The 18,939-nt window shown below is 40.0% G+C and overlaps 2 protein-coding genes across 2 annotated transcripts; both read right to left on the reverse strand.

Annotated features, from left to right (window-relative positions):
• Positions 1-1,266: 1,266 nt before the first annotated feature.
• LOC104364363 (keratin, type I cytoskeletal 15) lies at positions 1,267-6,804 on the reverse strand. Its single transcript, XM_009970972.3, has 8 exons — positions 6,159-6,804; positions 5,372-5,454; positions 4,292-4,448; positions 3,643-3,804; positions 3,371-3,496; positions 3,011-3,231; positions 2,141-2,166; positions 1,267-1,629 (listed from the first exon to the last, which is right to left on the reverse strand). The coding sequence occupies exons 1-8, from the start codon at positions 6,732-6,734 to the stop codon at positions 1,547-1,549; spliced, it is 1,434 nt and encodes a 477-aa protein (XP_009969274.2). The 5' UTR covers positions 6,735-6,804; the 3' UTR covers positions 1,267-1,546.
• Positions 6,805-12,246: 5,442 nt separating this feature from the next.
• LOC104364364 (keratin, type I cytoskeletal 19) lies at positions 12,247-17,906 on the reverse strand. Its single transcript, XM_009970973.3, has 8 exons — positions 17,305-17,906; positions 15,530-15,612; positions 15,041-15,197; positions 14,621-14,782; positions 14,346-14,471; positions 13,995-14,215; positions 13,148-13,176; positions 12,247-12,531 (listed from the first exon to the last, which is right to left on the reverse strand). The coding sequence occupies exons 1-8, from the start codon at positions 17,740-17,742 to the stop codon at positions 12,500-12,502; spliced, it is 1,248 nt and encodes a 415-aa protein (XP_009969275.1). The 5' UTR covers positions 17,743-17,906; the 3' UTR covers positions 12,247-12,499.
• Between the last annotated feature and the right edge of the window lie 1,033 nt (positions 17,907-18,939).

Raw genomic sequence — 18,939 nt, forward strand, 5'->3', positions numbered from 1 at the left:
TGCTTTATTTGGGTATTGTACTTGTTTATTGAATTGAAATACGAAAAGCAAACTGAACTGAAATGATAGGCTGAAGTTTAAGTATAGGCAGAATATTTTGACACCTGCATTGTACAGATAAATATGCTGTGACCATCACTGGTTGATTCAACTCCTCCATCTGCGGTACAACTGGATAGCTGCCTCTGGCTGTAGAATTTCTCTCTCTTGCTGTCTGAGCGATACATATGATAGTCACCTGCTCTCTGGATCAGGAAAAAATATCATTTGTACTGTACAGTTTTTCTCTTCTGGTAGACTGTGATGTTGCTTTGCTGAAGTTTGTAAGAATCTCTCTGCAGTTCTTTCCAGTGAGAATACCAGCAATACATACGTTTCTTAACAGCAGTATACCAGTGATCCCACAGCCTCGTTCATGGCTAAACTGTGGGGCTGGTGCCAGCAGTGTAAATATTTTCTTTTTCACATGTCAGAAAATCAAAGACAAAAAAATAGTGGCTCTAAGGAGGTTGGAAGGAAAATACAATACATAATTCTAGAAATGGTATAATTTTTGTAGATACTATTATGTGGATTGAAATACCAAGCAATGAGGCTAAGAGCAAATCTTCCAAACAGGCTATGTTAGAAAAATACAGCATTTATGTCAATGTTTTTGTATGCTTCTGAAGTTGGGATTTACTAGCCTCTTAACTCTTCTTGCACTGGTGTAGATTTTCAGACTAACACTGCTGGGAAAAGTCAGTGTTGCTGATACAAGTACAGTAATGACAGAGGCTAGTGACTTTCTTCCTTATGTATGAAAGCTAAAATAGTCACAGCAAACTCTGTTTGAACAGTTCATTTCACCTGGACCTCGCCTAGTGCTTCCTCAAGAGCTAAGAGAATTTGCCTTTTTGCTGAAGGAAGTGCAGGAAGAGAAATATATATATGGAAAAATATTATTTTTTTTCAGAGGTACGTTTTATTCGTGCATGAATTGTAGTCGTTGTGCAATTTGAATTCATAACAAAGAGCTTAAGGATTTTTTATATTCTCAGTTTTTTACCAATACTAGCTTCAGATTTCTGGGAGAACCTAATGGCACTTTATATCTGTCTTTTCATTATCATCTTTGTTATTATTATTCTTAAAGTTATTAATGTTATTGTTATTCACTGCGCATCTCTTGTTTTGGGTTACAGGAAGCACTGTCTTAGGGAGGGTGTATGGTCATGTGCATGGCAATGCCATCCTGACTTCAAAAAAACAACATTAGACTGGACGTATTTGCACAAGCAGAACAGAAACTTTATTATGAAGGTTCTTGTAAGGAAACTATATAACTACTGGCAGAAAACAAGCTCGTCATCTCTGACCCATAGAGCCAAATGATCATGTAAGAAGGGGAAGCAAATCTGAGGGAGGACATCAACCTCTTGCACATTCTTGTATTACATTCTTGTAATTTGGTGAAAGTAAAAGGATATTTCTCTTAGCATGAGCCAATGTGTAGGCTGCACTGGTTGTATATGGTGTCATATGCAAGAGGGAATTCAGTATTTCTTTACTGGAATCTCCTTTCACGAGTAGAAGTAGATTTTCCATCATCTTCTATGCCCACACGAACTCTTCCACTGCTCAGAAATGCTGTTGTAGGAAAAGAAAGAAAAATTCAACTAGGGAGAAAAAAAATGCACTGCTAACAAACTGAAGAGCTGTGCAATGGGTTTTTTTTGTTTGTTTGTTTCCTCACAAGATCTTTTTCGCATATCAAAGGGGGAACTGCCTTTGCATCTTATCTTTTCTCCCTACTGATTCTCATCCAGTAAATCTTAAGATTGCACTTCACATGTCAGATTTGGATGTATCTTGTATGGTGTGAATCAGCATAGGAATTTAGGAATCTTTAGTAGGATTTAGTATTTTAGAATCCCATAAGGAGTTAGTGCAACCATTTTTGCAAGCTACTGGTTTCAAAAGTGCACATAAAATAAGGTAGAGTGTTATATTTTTGTCTCTAAATGGTAAAGAATGTGGTAATTGCTGAGAGAATGTAATCTGTGTTAGTAAGTAGAAATCCTAAGCAAAAAAGGTAGGGTTATTTAATCCTATTTTGTCAATTAATTTCAGGCCCTCTTTAAATGAAAATTTTTCTTACCATCCTTAGGGTTCACTCCTGACATCCTGTAGAAAAAAATAAATTTTGATTAATGACCATCACTGACCCTGCCCACCGAACCCATTGAACCACGTAAGACCCACTGTGTGTGAATAGCCATGATTTCACTCTGCTGCTTTCAGTGGGCTTTCTCAGGTGTGCTGTTACTAGTGTTATTGTTAAGGTGCTTTCTGCTTTGAGGGCCACTCCTATGTACTTGATAGGAAATATGAATAGTAGTCAGACCACTTCTTGGTCCTGATAAATCTCTAAATACTTCTCCTCTTCTCAAAATGTCATAATCTAGAAATAATATAAGAGGCTGATTCCTCCTCAGAAATCAAAAGTAATTCCATGTATAGATCAGATATGAAAAATGGGCACTAAAATGTAGATTTTACTAAAGTAAGCTGTGGTCTGTACCAGGTTCTTTTCTAGTTGGGAGTACTAGTGTAGGATGATGAATATTTTCACCTCTGTGCAGAAATACAGAAAAGCAAGAGCTAAAGAAGTACCGAGATCAGGTTTTTATAGGTTATGTCAGGCTGAAGGCTATTATTCTAGTGCAACAAGAGGATTATGCAAGACATACATATGGGTGTCTGGTGCCTTCTGTAATTCATCATAGTCAAAATGGTTGCATTTGTATTTTCAAATCATCAACACAATCGATCTGGAGATTTAGTTTGAGTTACAGCAACGCCTGGGATTTTGCCGGGCTTCTGTTTTGCCTGTACTCAAAAGGCTGCATGTTCAGTGAATGTAATTTAGTAATCTGAAGTCAGTTTAGCAACCACAAATTACTGCTTTACAATGTGTCATGCTATAAAATTTATCTAATCATCATAGGATTTGCATATAGTAACATACTGAGAGTCCTGGCCCTCCAGCAACTGGCGGTATGTGGCGATTTCCTGCTCCAGGCGACTTTTGATGTCCATGAGCATTCTGTACTCCTGGTTCTGACGCTCCATGTCGCATCGAAGCTCACTCAGTTGCTCCTCCACGCTGGTGATGAGGGCCTGGATCTGTGCCAGCTGTGCGCAGTATCGGCCTTCTGTATCTCGCAAGTTGGCTTCCAGTCCAGCTTTCTAAAATGGAGAAATGTCAGAATAGGTTAGCGTGCAGCTTTGTCCCACAGAGCAGGAGTCTAAGGAGAGGCAAGGTAGAGAGGGAGGAAGGGAGAGTGTTCTGGCAGTGGCCTGTGATGTGCGTGGCGCAGCTCCATACCATGCTGAGCTGCGACTGGAGCTCAATCTCCAGGCCCTGGACCGTGCGTCTCAGTTCTGTGATCTCCGATTTGCTGGTCTGTATCTGTTGTGTATGGGTGGCCACTTCACGGTTCAGCTCATCAGTCTGAAAGAACAGAACGACTGTAAAATCACATACTTATTGTATTAAAAATTTTTCAATTATTTCGAGAAAGGGAAGGCCCATCTCATCTGCTGGGGCAGTAATAATGAGGCAACTCATCGGTTTGCTGTTTATTGGTGTAGCTATACCTGAGTGAAGAACCAGGCCTCAGCATCTTTACGGTTCTTCTCAGCCAGAGCTTCATACTGTTCCCTCATCTCAGAGAGAATCCTGGTCAGGTCGATGCCAGGAGCCGCATCCATTTCCACGTTGACGGTTCCGCTTAGCTGATTTGAATATTCTTTCATTTCCTGCATGGGCAGGGGACACAAAAAAGATTAGGCTCTCTCTTCTCATATACTTTCTGCCATCAGCAGTCCGTGCAGTGGTATGCAGTACTTTTATTATCAAGTATTGTAGGTGGAATACATGTAAAAATGTTTATCATATTTTCTCTGTCATTGCACATGCTTTTCTACTCTCTGTATACTCACACACAGCACACACATATTTACACATAATTTATACGTATGTTTCTTTTACTCAGTTTGACTGTCTCAGTGACCTGTCATGCTTAGGAATGTCAAACTGAAAGTAACAAGTCTGAACAGATTGGAATCAGAGAAATGCTTTGCAGGACACACTTTGGACTCTCTTAATATTACAGTTTTCTTCTTATTAAGCTGTAATGTTGTCATTCTGTTTTTTTTTTTTTTGTTTGGATTTCTCCCTCCCCACCCAAGAGGCATAAATTCCAAAGGGAAGTAATTTCCTCTCTGCAGTGTTATGGACTCTCACCTCCTCATGGTTCTTCTTCAGATAAGCCAGTTCCTCCTTCAGTGTTTCAATCTGCATCTCCAGGTCAGCTCTGGAAAGTGTCAGCTCATCCAGGACCCTGCGCAGGCCGTTGATGTCAGACTCTACACTCTGGCGCAGGAACAACTCGTTCTCATATCTGCAGTTTAAAAAAGAAACAAGCACTGGAATATGTTCGAGTTTGTAGTCAGTAGAGCTATAAAATGATTAAATTTTGTATTGAATGTAGAGGAACAGTGGACTATAAATGAAAACATATATATTGAAAGGAAGTGTAAAAGGAGTAAAGATTTTTTTTCCAACATCCAACTATGACATCTGATTTTATTCTTGAGGACTACCTGACATTTCACTTTGCAGAACCTAATAACGGTGATCAGCATCAATAGAAAAGTCACACAGGACAGTCCATTTGCAGTGTCCTCTCAAATCTGGTGTGAAGAAAAGCACAGATTGCCCAATTCTGCCTGGGACACTAGAGGAGAAAATATAAACCTGCAGCTACATCACTATAAGATAAATCAGTTGCACAAGTATCTTTGCCATCTTTTCAGCAGTGTCTGATGTACTGCTGAGTTAAGGAGCTGGATAAACCCCAAATTACTCTTTGTCTTTCCTTTCTAAATTTCAGCCTCTTTGAGAGAGAACTACTGCAACCAAACAGTGATCTCTTCACGACGCTCTGTTCCTTTTAAGTGAAAATCCTAATCGTTTTCCTGTCTTCTTCTCCCCTATAGTTTAGGCCACTAAAAATTATTAAGAGCATCACTAAAAAACTAAGACATGAACTATAATTTATTATGTAAACAGCTCAGTGATTTGGACACTGCGTTCTGTCAGGTTTATATTCCAAATTGATCCTTCATCACATTGATTCTGTTTACCAGAGTTTTTTTAATCAGAAGTTATCAAGGAAAAATACCTATCCATAATTTTGAAATGTGTCCTTCGATGACTGAAGGACTTTATTTTCTAGATAAAAAGCCATACTAAACTTCAGAAGATTGTTTTGAGAGAGAGAGACAAGGAGAGAGAAGTCAATTGGGCTCTAGATAAACTTACTTCAGTCTGAAGTCATCTGCAGCCAGCCTGGCATTGTCGATCTCCAAAATGACTCTGGAATTGTCAATAGTAGCTGCAAGGATCTGGCAATTAAGAAACACAGAGAAAGATTCCTGTGAATAATGGTGAAACATCACAGTCCTGATTACATAGTAGGTAGTTATTGAGGCTGTAAACCATCAAAGAAGGTAGAAAAAAATGGACCTCTCTGTGTTGTTACTGATTAAACATGCTTTTTGGATTGCAGTAGCCATTTCAATTTATTATGTTGCTCTTCGGTCACACTGTAATTCTTACAGCTTTTATAGAGAAAGCCCCAAAACGCTAAGCTCTTTTCCACATTTCATATGCAGATCAGAGAGCTGAAATACCTTTGTGTAACACAAATTAGAAACATAATTAGAAAATACATTTGTACAACACCTGATCTTATCTGTAGCCAGGAGAATTATTTTTTCAACCTTTGAGGCCTACCTGCCACATTCTTTACTATTTGATTACTAACAAATATCTTGATAATTCTAAACACATTTTGCTATGTTTTTCTAACTTTTAGTGCTATCATTTCAATTTCAACAAAATTTCATATTTGCAGGATAACATATTTGGGTTTTGAATGGAGAAAAAGCTACTCTTTTCTGTTGGAATGCTCATAATCACAATATATCTGGGGCTGGGGAGTTCAGTATTTATTTTGTAATTATTTTATCCTATTTTAAAAAAGTAGAACATGCAGTTCCACAATTCTAATGCATTCTTATACCTCCTCTACATATGAATGTCATACCTTGTCTCGGAGATCTTCAATTATCTTGTAGTAATTACTGTAGTCCCGGGCTGGGCTGGTGGGAGCTTGCCTCTGATACCAGTCTCGGATTTTAACTTCTAAATCTGAATTTGCCTCTTCCAGTGCTCGTACCTTGTCCAGGTACGAAGCCAGACGGTCATTCAGATTTTGCATAGTTATCTTTTCATTTCCAGAGAGAAGGCCATCACCACCACCAAAGCCACTACCAAGTTCAAAACCTCCACCAAAGCCAGCCCCTCCACCAAAGCCAGCCCCTCCACCAAAGCCAGCTCCTCCACCAAAGCCATAGCCTGCACCGCTCCCAAAGCCACTGTAGCCTCCTCCATAGCCACTGCCAAGCCCAGAGCACAAGCCACCACCATATCCGCCTCCTGCAGAGGAGACGTACCTAGCTGAAGAGATGGAGACACCCCTACCACCCGACCCTCCGTGTATGCTTGGAGCTCGGCAGGTTCCTCCCATTCGGATTGAGGAAAGGCGAGAGCTGCTGCTTCCACCACCCCCAAAGCCCCCACCGTAGGTAGAAGAAGAGCTCTGCATGAAAGAAGTAGCCATGGCTGCAGCACAAGAAGGTGCTAAGGTCAGTTATTCAGCTTGGTGTGGAAGAGGAAAGTGTGTGCCTTCACTGCCCTGGTGCTTCTTTTATATCCTCAAGATAGGGTGGGTGTCAGGAGACAAACCCAACCTGCAGCCCTCCCTCCAAAATTTCTCCTCCCTAGAGGTGAGGCCAATTATGATGACATTCCTCACAAACAGAGCTGGCTATACATCTCAGGGGCTAGGGCTTGGGTTTTCTTTTTTAATTAAACAAAAGGGATGATTCAGATGAGTGTTCTTTCTTCAGGCTATAGTTCTGAAACTTGGAGTTTACTTCTCTGACATTTAAGAATGGAAAAACAACCTGATCCAACCACACCCACTTACCCACTTACAGCAATCACCATGGCTATTTTAAGAAAACCAACTTTTATTAAAAATGAAGTTTAAGTAAAATTCTTTCATTTAAAAATATACAATCATCAGTTCATCTCACCGTTATTTCTTCTTTTCTATCCACATTTTTTCCCATTAAAAATTTAGATTTGATATGTTCTTATTCCTGTTCTTTGCTTGGAACTAATATTTAGGTTTTAGAGTCTGATATTTTAGTACAAAGAGCATATAATCATAGCATTGCATGAGGAACAATTAGCATCTATCAATGTGCAAGGCAGAGTGGGCACACTTAATTTACTAGTGCTTGTGAAACAGTCAAGAAGGGTAATACAAGATTGAAATAATTCAGTTAAAGGAAGAAATGTGAGAGGACAAAGTTCCTGTTACTTATGAAAAATGTAATCAAATTTGGTTTAAGATGAAACTGTTCAGATGGCAATAAATGTGTTTAATGCCAATATGTACTATGAAATGAAGTAATTCTTGAAAATAATATTTGAGAAGCACTTACAAGAGTCATCTTAATCCTTCATTTAATGTGGGAGTCTGAAACAGGGGTTTATTTCAGATCTAAAAATTGACTAGTGAAATTCAAAAGGAATTAGTTCAGTGATACAGCTTTGTTCAACAGTCCACAATTATGGGAAAACAGATTTAGGAGATTTTTAAGTATTAGCTGCTTATTCACCCTGCTGGGGTGTGTCAGTGGGGATAGTGTGTGTGTAGAGAGTGTGGCAATAGTGTGGAGTTCGAAGAGCGAGCCCCATTCTCTTTGCACAAGGTGATGTGCTTCTGATGAAAGCCACAGGCTTTCACTGGAAAAGCCACAGGCGGCAGCTGAAGAAGTAAAGATATGGTAAGACGATAAATTGGTACTGAGGCGCATAAGGGTTTAAGGAAACTGGGTGTTGAGAGGAGGGAGAAAAGCAGGGACAAAGTGAAGATGGGAGGAACTTTCTCTGGTCTTTAGTTTGGAACCACCAAACTTATTTTAATATAAAACCTTGAAATATAGAAGAAAAATTCTATGTATGCTAACAACATAATGAGGAGAGCATTGTTTTTAGCAGCTTTTGACGGTACATATCAACAGAAGATGAGCTTACAATTCAGGGTGGCTGTGATTCTGAAATTTACAGTTGAGACTTCGGTGCAGCCTCTGGGAAAAGTGCAGCCTTTTTGCTAGGAGAAGATGTGTGCTTGGGAGGAAAGAAACATAAAAAACTGGGCTGCTTAAGAGCCTGGTTCTGAAAATGTCCACTCACACTTCATCTGATTAGAAAAGATAGGGTGTTTCACAGTTGTGGAAACATGTTTCAAACTGAACCTGGACCTTTGCCACAGCAGTTCAGTTTTGCTGTTGGGCACGTTAATGGTTCTGCGTTGCTTGCCAAATCTGTGTATCTCCAAGAGTTAGTATCTCAGGAAACAAGTTCAGACAAACTCTCCTAAAGACAAAAATGTTTAAGACCCCTGTAATGTAAATACCCTGAGGTGTGCATGCTGCTAGGGTCTGTTTACCCACTCAGATCAAATTACGTTAAAAAAAAAAAATCTAGCAAAATCACTTATAGAAAACACCATAAATTTTAACAGGAAACTTTGGGGATTTTTCATTCAGTCTTCTTTCACTCGCTCTTTGTGACTCCTTTGGAAGCTTGGTGGTGAAATACACTCTGCTGCTTTTTAAAGTGCATTAGTCTAGATTGTTATCAGAGGAACACTTATAAAAACCAGGTAGCAGATATAAAGCTGTTTATTTCCTGCAGAATATTTACCATTGGAAAAAATAAAAATAAATCAAGCAGCCAATACAGATGATGTTGTATAACATAATTCAGAAAACCATAGTGGTGGAGATTCTGTGGCTTTTTCAATTTTCTCTAAACCATCAAACTCCGATCCTTAGGGTGTGTCCCCCATGATCAAAAGCTTGTAAATGAAGAGTGCAGCACTTGCAGACCTGAGGCTTATCTCTGCCTTCATCATCTTCACTATTTGTCCTTTCACATTAAACGACTACTTCTAAACAGTTCCTAGTATTTTACTAGAAATTTTCAGTAGTATTTTCAAACCACAGGAGGATCCAAGGAAAGGTGCCTCAATGAAGCACTGTGAGGTTTGGAGATGGAGGGTTATGGATCATTTATTTGCAGCCTGCTTCAGTTGCTGTGCTTCACAGGTATTTTCCTAAAGAGAAAAAAGTTCACTTTTGAGAGCTTACTTATGAACACTGGCTCTCCTTGTGAGAGAGAAATGGTAAATATGTGCGTATCCCTGCACTCAGAGCAGACTGCTAGCAAATGCTTGTGTCTCTTCCGAATTCACTCACTCGTGGTATTTACTTATAAAGATATTTGTTTTTTCTTACTGTCTCCAGGTTGAAGACTTCTATATCAAATCCTACAAGCTTGCTCTAGGTGAAAAGTTAGATACAATTTGGTATTTACATTAGTAAAAGTTTAGGAATCAAAAGTGTTTTGATTAAGCTAATTTCATATCTGAATTTGAACAAGTATGTGAAAATCATCTGGTTTTAGCTCAGTTCTAGATCTAGGTATAGTTCTACATACAGTTATATTCTTCTTCTCAATTATTATTTTCTCATTTTAGCTATGTTATATCTATCATTAAAAAAAAAAAAATCAGTTACATTTTTCTAAATTCATGAGGTTTGGACTGCTTTCACATTCATAACCGCTTAGGACTTTAAAGGAACATCCCAAATCGGTGTCGGTGCTATCTCTGTGCTGGTAGAGAGCTGTGTTGCTCTGTTTGTTCTTCATTTGGCTCTTTTCTGGAGCTGGAACGTGAACTTCAATCTACAAAATTTTGTCCTTACAGTCTATACAAGGAAATCGAAGCCGATTACCTGCTGAAGTAAAAAAATGCTACTTCGAGCTTATGCCTTTATTCTGTTCTCACTGTCTTCGCTCTGAGATTTCTTATCCAATGTCTTGACCCACAGTTTCAGCCTTTGCGCAGTACTTGCCATTGTACATGTGGTGCATGAGCTCCTTGGTTTGTCATGCTTCCACAGAGCCTTCCTGGAAGATGTTCCCTGACATGTCTGTGCTGTGCAAACTCTTTTATTAATTCTGTTATGGGATTAACGGGGTTGACACACTTTAGCCTCTCCTTTCAGGAAGACAGAGAGTTCCATTCAAGAAGCAGCTTGTTTATCATCTCAGTCTTTGCTGATAAAGCCATCACTCAGACATTATGTACCTTTAGAAAACTCTTTCTGAACCGAACTCTAAAATTCTAGTCTCTGAGTGATTTTATATTAAACATTTCACCAGAAATCCTTCATTACCCTACAAGTATGGAACAAAATCAATAAAATTATAAACTAAAATTAAAATTAGTCTATCAAAACAAGACTTCTAGCCTTTTCAAGATTCTTTCAAGTCTCTGAAGCCCCCAATTTTTGTAGCAGGTTTATGAATTTGTTCAGTTCTTGTCATTTTTAAATTCTTAAACACTTTAAAAATGTTATTCTTTCAAACATCTTTTTTTTTTTCCTAAGCATGCATTTAGTTCTGTCTTTGAAAATAAAACTCTTTGGTCAAAACATACATTTGTGAAGTGTCCTTTTAACTTACAGTTTGCGTTCTTGGAGCATGAGAATTTCCTGTCAGACTTTTGCATCTGCAGCTATGCAACACAAGAAATCTGCACCAGTAATCTCATACTCTGACTGGTTTTGTCACAAGAAATTGCAGGGAATGGGATTTGTTAAGATTAAAAAACAGACCTGGAGTTGTTTGTTCTTTCATCTAGAAGGGATTCCAGGTCTAACTCTTGCGGGGAATAAATCTGGTACAAAGCATTTATGAGAAGGTGTGTCAGCACTCAGGAACAGCGTGTACCGAAGCATTTAATGCACAAGAGCTTTCTTCTTGCTCCTCCAAAAGTGGAGACTGTATAAATGGGTGAGCTTCTGAAGAACCACTTGAATCTCGTGTATGCCAGTGCTTTTAACTGCCACTGCTCCCTTTTGATTCTGCACCAGTTTTCACCAGAGCACCTTAGTCCCCCTGTTCTTCCTGTCTTGTCCTCTTCTCTATATCTCTTTGTTGATTCTTACTTTTCATGACTTACTTTCCTGTCACAGTTTTTCCCTGTCATGGTGAAGCTGCTGCCTAATGCTCTCATGGGATTGTCTGTGTCAGTACTTGACAACTGATGTTGACAGGTCCCCTGAGTCACTGCTGAACCAAAACCAAGCACCAGCGCCCCTGACTGAAGAGAATTGCCCAACCTTGATGGAGGAGGTCCATAGCTTTGGGATGCTCCTTGCTATGCAAACACGCCACTAATCGGTTATAAACATCTAGTTATGAAAAAGGGTGAAATAGTTATTCCCTCTCAAGTCCAAGGAGAGAAGTGCTGAAGGATTTGATGATGTGTCCCTGAAACACAGGCTGCAAGATGATCCAGTCTGGGCGAGTGCAGTACTGGGGTACTTTTAGTCTGGGCACACTGTTGATTCAACTTCACCCTTGGTTGATGAGGCAACTATGTGCCTGTTGTAATAGTGGAAGGTGGGAATGTGGTAGGCTATAGCCATGATTTTCTTTCAGCACAAACCCTGAAAAGCTTCCTTGGCTGTAAGATTGCAGAGGGATGGTTGGAAATGAAATTACTGATTTCTGGGGGCCTGAACTAAAAGTGATTACACTTAGAATTTCAGCTACGATAATATAATTTCAATGGGATGAGAATGAAGGTGGCTAAGATTGGTGCTAAAGGTTTATTGTCTCTATGAACTGGGAAAGTGAGTAAAGAAATCTCACAACTGTTTCTGCAGGTGTTATCATCTCCCAGCTCTTGCTTCTTACCAGAATCACTTAACATCTCGCTGCTACTGCTTTTCAGAGTGCACAGTCACTGTAGTTAGAAATATAAGTCACTCTCACATTCTCTACTCTGAGGGGCTGACGATGCTGTTGCCTCCATATCCAGAGCTCCTGCTAGCAAGAGGAGTTAGAAGAAATCAGAGAGGGAGCTCAAGCCACGCACAGACACTGTGAGCATTAACCTGTCGGGGAGGCTGGCTACTTCCTGCCTGATTAAAGCCAAACTTCAGTAACAATATCACAATAGCTCAAAAGAAGTAAGATTGCAAGAAGATGATCGTCTTTATTAGAGTAGATACAGCAATTCAGTACATGAAATAACTAGAAATAATTGAAAATCTAACACAATTTGCAAACTAATCACCACTAAATGAATGAGTCTACCTAAACTTTGTGTGGCCAAGAATCTTCTGTGCTTTAAGATAGTAATCTCTAGCAGTTTAGAGTGATTCCTCTCTGTTTCAATTCCTGTGTTGTCTGCTTTTTCTCATTTTGAAGATGACATTTGTAGGACTTTCAGTACTATTTTCCATCTGCCGTCTTGTCTCTTCTGTCTACAATAATATGGAGAGAAAGAACAGCAATTACTTAAGCATAACACACATGAGACCACTCTGCAATGGACACTGAGCTTATTTTGTCTTGTCTCTCATTCCCTTCCCTCAGAAGTTTTCTTCTTCATAGCACTCATTTGAATCATACATCACTTTTACAATACAGCTGACCTTTAAAAGCTCAAGGCAAGTTTTACTTGCATGTTCATACAATTCCCCTGAGCTGGCCAAGCTTACATTTCTTGTACCCTTTCATCTGGGGCAATGATTAGGCATTTTGTGCTTTACTTAGCCTTTACTGTAGCATAGTCTGAGATTTTTTTCTGATGTCTAACATCTTTTAATAACTGAAATTTGGTAGATTCTAGCCAGAGTCATCATTTGTTCCTTATTAGATTTTTTTTCTGATGTCTAACATCTTTTAATAACTGAAATTTGGTAGATTCTAGCCAGAGTCATCATTTGTTCCTTATTAGATTTTTTTTCTGTGACACAAATCAGTGCAGCAGCCCAGTTTCTAGAATGGACACGGCTACCATAAAGTATATATATTTCCTTATAGAAAATAAAACTTCTTTAACTACTAAAGGTTTCCTGAAAGAGAAAGAATTCTTACCCACAGTTCCAGAATGAGGGCCAAACATCCTGTAGAACAAAGAGACAACAGTTGAAAGGAGAGGTAACACGTCAAATGCTGCATGAGATGAAGGTGTAAGAAAGCAAATTCTCTATCAATCAGGTACATTTTGTATATAGTCAGAGAAGAGATGGCCATCAACTTGCTCTCCCTCTCAGCTCAGGAGAGGGAATTGTAGGAAATATGTTTTTAAAGAACTGCAATGGGAAAAGACAATTATGGAAAAGAAGGAATAGAGGAAATAAAAACCTTTCAACTACTACTCATTTTTTCATTCCAGGCTCTGAGATGTTGTCCTTCTTGAAGCTATATGTGAAATGACAGATAGCTGTGCTCCCATGTGGGAGGTCTGCGTCATGGCTGTCTGAAAATAGATAGCTTGTCTGCCTTCACTTCTCTTCAGAATATCATTTTCTATACCAATCCCTGTGAGGCAAGGGCTATTTAACTAGCAACAGGAAGTTTATGGGAATTTGGTGTTAATCCTTATATTCTGTAAGACATTACTAACTGCTATTACTATGTTTCCTGAATGTCAAGCAGCTAAAGCTTAGTTATCACTTTAACTGTTAGTTGCATTTAATCTCTTGTACTACTTGTCAGTTTGACTTTATGTTTAGAAAGTCTTTGAGGTGCTCACTCAATGTAAATGGAAATTGTAACATTTCTAGCTCCATTATGGTCCAGAAAAATTAATTTGTTAAAAATTTCAGAACCCCAGGAGTATTTGAAGTTGTGTTTACTGTGGTGCTGTGGCAAATGCACCATGGCATGGTCAAACTTTCATGAGGCTAAGCAAAAAGATCTTCTGCAGTGGGTTACTTACTGGGACTCTTGGCCTTCCAGGAGTTGCCGGTAAGTAGCGATCTCTTGCTCCAGTCGAGTCTTGATATCCATGAGGATCTTGTATTCGCTGTTCTGGCGCTCCATATCAGCTCGGAGCTCAGCCAGCTGCGCCTCGATGCTGCCAATCAGGCCCTGGATCTGCGCCAGCTGGGCACCGTAACGCCCTTCCGTGTCTGCCAAGGTGCTTTCCAGTGCGGCTTTCTGCGAGCAGAGAGGTTGGAGGGGAAACCACAAAAAGGTTGCTGCCAGAGGCAAGGCTCCTTGTGGGGAGGGGAATAGGTACCCATCCTGGGGGCCGGAGGGGCGTGATGCTGTGCAAATTTTAACGTACCGTGCTGAGCTGGGACTGAAGTTCTATTTCCAGCCCTTGGAGGGTGCGTCTCAGGTCAGTGACTTCGGACTTGCTGCTCTGCAGTTGTTCAGTATTGACAGCTACTTCACAGTTCAGCTCTTTAGTCTGAAACAGGGAAAGCATTACATGAGAAATATGGGGCCTCTAAGAAGAGGTCATGCTTTCACAGCAGTTTTTGCTGTGTTTAAATAATTATTTTTTTTCTTTCATGGGTTTTTTTGGTTAGTATTTGTACAGTATGGAGTTTTTTCTACCTTGTTTTGGAACCAGTCCTCAGCATCCTTCCTGTTCTTCTCAGCCATGTGTTCATATTGCTCTCTCATATCAGCCAGGATCTTGGACAGGTCAATGCCTGGAGCAGAGTCCAGTTCAACACTGACTTGGCCAGCTACTTGCCCTCCCAGGGCACTCATTTCCTATGTGGACATGGCAAAGGAAGACAAAAGAGGGTACAATCATAAACTGAAAACATTATAAACTCTCCATTCTTTCCTCAAGGACCAAGGTCTGACTGACTCCCCTTCAATACTTCCAGGGGTATTTTTAGTTTCCCTGTCTACACCAAAATATTTTCTTCACCATTGGAGATCCCAGGGCAATCCTGAGGGACTCCACATTTCCACGTGCTGTTTTTCTAATGTCACTTTCTAACAAGTTTCTTGGGGTTTTTTTACCTCCTCATGGTTTTTCTTTAGATAAGCCAGCTCCTCCTTTAAGTTTTCAATCTGCAGCTCCAGATCTGTTCTGGCCAGGGTCAGCTCATCCAGGACCCTGCGCAGGCCATTGATGTCGGCCTCCACACTCATGCGAAGAGCCTGCTCTGTTTCAAACCTTAAAAAAACAAACCAAAACTATTCAGATTAGCTGATTAAATCAGCCCACCATGAAACACATTATTTGCTATACTGTATCTGGTTTTGTAGGATTTATGATGTAGCCGATGTTGTCCCGGATTAGACTTTTCTCCATATATTTTACGATATAAATCTGCAAATGGTGCTTTCAGCAAAGCCATAAGGGACTGAACTGCAACGACAGCATCAAACTACTGTTCATACAGGGATTTTATAGGCATTCTTGTCTTTGTTCACATCCACTGCCCTTTAGCTCAAAAAGGAATTTTGCCTGCTCAAGAAACCTTTTTCCTTTGAGAAATGACTCACTTGGTTTTGAAGTCGTCAGCAGCCAGCCTGGCATTGTCAATCTGCAAGACAATCTTCGAGTTGTCTATAGTGGCATCAAGGATCTACAAATAATGAGAGTTTATTGCTAAGGCTGAAACAACTATGTTATCTTCTTTCCTGATCTGAAGATAAAATCTATTTCATCTGTAGGTACACCAAATAAAAGTGTATTTTGGTCTCAGTAGGAAAGTATCGATGATCTATAGCAAATATGTAGCACAGATTTATCACAGTGCTTGTGCCATGTTATGGTTATTGGTTATGGATAGATCCTCTTATTCTTGTCTGGCATATGAAGTGGATTTTAGCTAGAAGTCCCACAGTCAGACAAAACTACGTGCTGTCTCAGAGGGACAGGACTTTGGTGAGCCAGGGGTTGGTGATGTTTTAGGACAGAAGCAAGAAACGCATTTCCTGGAGAGCTGCAAAAGAAGCAAAGTCTACAGACCCTTTTTGGCAGAGTCTGTTCTCATTACAGATTTTCTTAACAGTGGGAAGTGATTACAAGGTCTGTATGATTTTAAAATAAATGTCATGTTTGTGTTTTGTAAACAATATGGGTTCATATTGCATTTGTATAGTCTGAACACATTTTTGTTTCCAAGAATATCCAGGATAGTGTTTACTGATTCTTCTAATGCATCCTGAAAGCCTCTAAAGGAAATTTTGTTTATTTAGAAGTAATCCCTGTTAATTTTTACCCAGAAAGAATGTCTTTTTTTGCCTGCCACTTTTAAAACTCAAAAGGTCATACACAAAAACAGCTGGAACAACATTTTCCCTCCCCTAAGGGGAGTAAAAGACAGGAGGGAACAGAACACTAAAAGGAGAAAATCTAACTGCCAATTCTGCCTTTACTGGAGTTTAGTTTTTAAAATCAGTGGAGAATGTGAATGGGTTGAAGCAAGGAGGAAGTAAACTGCGTGGGAGCAGTCATGAACTCCAAGCTGAACTGTGAAAATTAAACCTCAAGTTTTCTTTCATTTATTTACATAGTGTAATCAGCTACTACCTATGTACACCTTCCGGGGTGTGTCTCATCTCAGAGGAATCTGTTATCAGGTACCCATGGGCTCTTGGGGCAAATCCTGCACCTATATCTGGGATTGATTACTTCATGCCTGCTACTTCCTTTTTCCATAAACCAAATGTTTCAGCACTCTTATTTCAATTCCAAGCTTAAGTAAGTGAAATGTGAAGAAAAGTAAATGTATAGTGATGAAATCTTGAGCTGCCATCTTCACATTTACAAAATTGTACTTAGCCAATTTTTACTTTTACTATTAAGGCAATGTGTATGTGCCTCTGAAGTTTTTCAGATTACAGAGTTAGGGAGGTTGCTGTCATTGTTTGGGTCTCTTTATATTTATCAGTATATATATGGTCTTATATATATTAATTGGTCATATATGTGTATATGACCAGCATGTGTGTGTATCTATGTATGTGTGTGTATATATATATGTATATGCTTTGTTAAAAGCAAACATTATCAGAGAATTAAGTACTAAGACATCTCTGACTGACTGTATTGTAAATTCTCTTAGATAACATTTAAAAAAGTAGATTATTCCATACTGATAATTTTCTTTATCCACGCTGCCCAATCATTGCATATTCATTTCATCTTCCTCTCCTTTTCACAAACTGCAATGTCTTCTGGGTGTTTTCCTAGTGAAGAGTTTCTCTTTGGGTTTTATGCTTCCTTCTTAAGCGCAAATCTAAGATGATTTTTAATAAATATTAATACCTACCTTGTCTCGAAGGTCTTCAATAATCTTGTAATAAGGACTGTAGTCTCGAGCTGGGCCTGGTCCTTGTTTCTGGTACCAGTCTCGGATTTTAGTTTCAAGATCAGAGTTTGCCTCTTCCAGTGCACGCACTTTCTCCAGATAAGAAGCGAGGCGCTCGTTCAGGCTTTGCATAGTTGCCTTTTCATTTCCTGAGAGGAGGCCATCACCGCTACCCAAACCACCACCAAAGCTGCTGCTAAAACTACTTCCATATCCACCACCCAGGCTGCTTCCTAGGCCAGAAGAGACAAACCGAGCAGAAGAGACTGACACGCCCCTGCCACCAGACCCGCCATGGATGCTTGGAGCCCTAAAGCAACCTCCACCGAAACGGACCGAGGAGCCACCAGGTCCCCCTGCCACAGAAGAGGTCATTTGCCTGAAGCTGTAACTCGCCATGGCAAGAAATACCAAGGACCTAACCCAAGCTGCAGCTCACACAGTTTGCAATCCTGAGGCAGGAGTGTGTGCTCGGTTCCCCCACCCCACCTCTTTTATGCCTGTGACAATGGGAGTTGTCTCCAGAATGTGTTATCTGAGACCCATGGAATTTATCAGCCTTAAGCCTTCTGCCAACACGGCGATTCCTCTTATTGGTCAGTAGCTATGAAGTGGGCTGTGTTTCTTTCCCAAATACCTTCACACACGGGAGCTGATTCCCTCCCCCTGACCGTTGCCTCTTGAAGCAAAAGGTGGGATTCAGAGGAGGCGTCACCCTGCTGAATCTAGTTATAGTTTACCTATATGAAAACAAAAGGGCTGGGAGCGCCCAGCCCTGCTGCAGCCAATGCTGTGTCCATAGCAAAGGCACACGACAACTTTCTTCATGTAATCTCAGGAAAGAGTTTTAATACAGAGTAATTAAGTTAGTAATTGCTAGACTGACAACAGAGCTTGAAGGGGGCCCAAATGGTGTACAGTATGTGAGGATCTTGACAAAACAGGTTCTCACCCCGCTGTTTTCCTTATTTTCCTTGAGAAAAAGTCTTCTTTTGAAAGTAACACTTTCACTAATTCTTTCTTTGCTCTCAGTTTCTTTGGGGCTGACAGAGAGGGTCTGACAGAGAACATGCCTTGTCTGAAAGAGTCTAGTCGTCTACAGAAACAAGAATCCTTTTCAAGGAACCGTAGCTGTAGTTGTAGCAGAGATAAGCATTAAACTTCCCTGAGTTCCTAGGGAGTGAGCAACAACAGAAACAAGTGCCTGATGATACATGTAGTCCTTTCATTGCTACTGAAAGAGAGAACTAAACAGAAGAAACATAATCACTTAGTCTTCCGGTCTTTGAGATTCATGAAAGTGTTTTTTCTAAAATGTTCAAGTCCTCTGTTACCCAAGATGATTTTTCAAAAGCATTGTTGCTTTTGTAACTGCACTATGAGCATCCCTAGCATGTGAGTGGATACTCAGACCTTTTCTTCCATTCTCGTTCGTTCACTTGCCACCCCTCACTCTCTCCAGACCTCTGGGACTCCCCAGGAGAACTGCTTGAAAGAAAGAGGGACTAAGCTGGCCTGACAGCATTTGCAGCTTTCAGGGAGCAATCAGGCCTCTGCAGAAATTCTGCCACCTGCAAGTGCTTCTGCTAAACAGAA

Source organism: Tyto alba, unplaced genomic scaffold (assembly GCF_018691265.1).
Source record: "Tyto alba isolate M040663 unplaced genomic scaffold, T.alba_DEE_v4.0 Super-Scaffold_12, whole genome shotgun sequence".
Classification (NCBI taxonomy): Eukaryota; Metazoa; Chordata; class Aves; order Strigiformes; family Tytonidae; genus Tyto; species Tyto alba.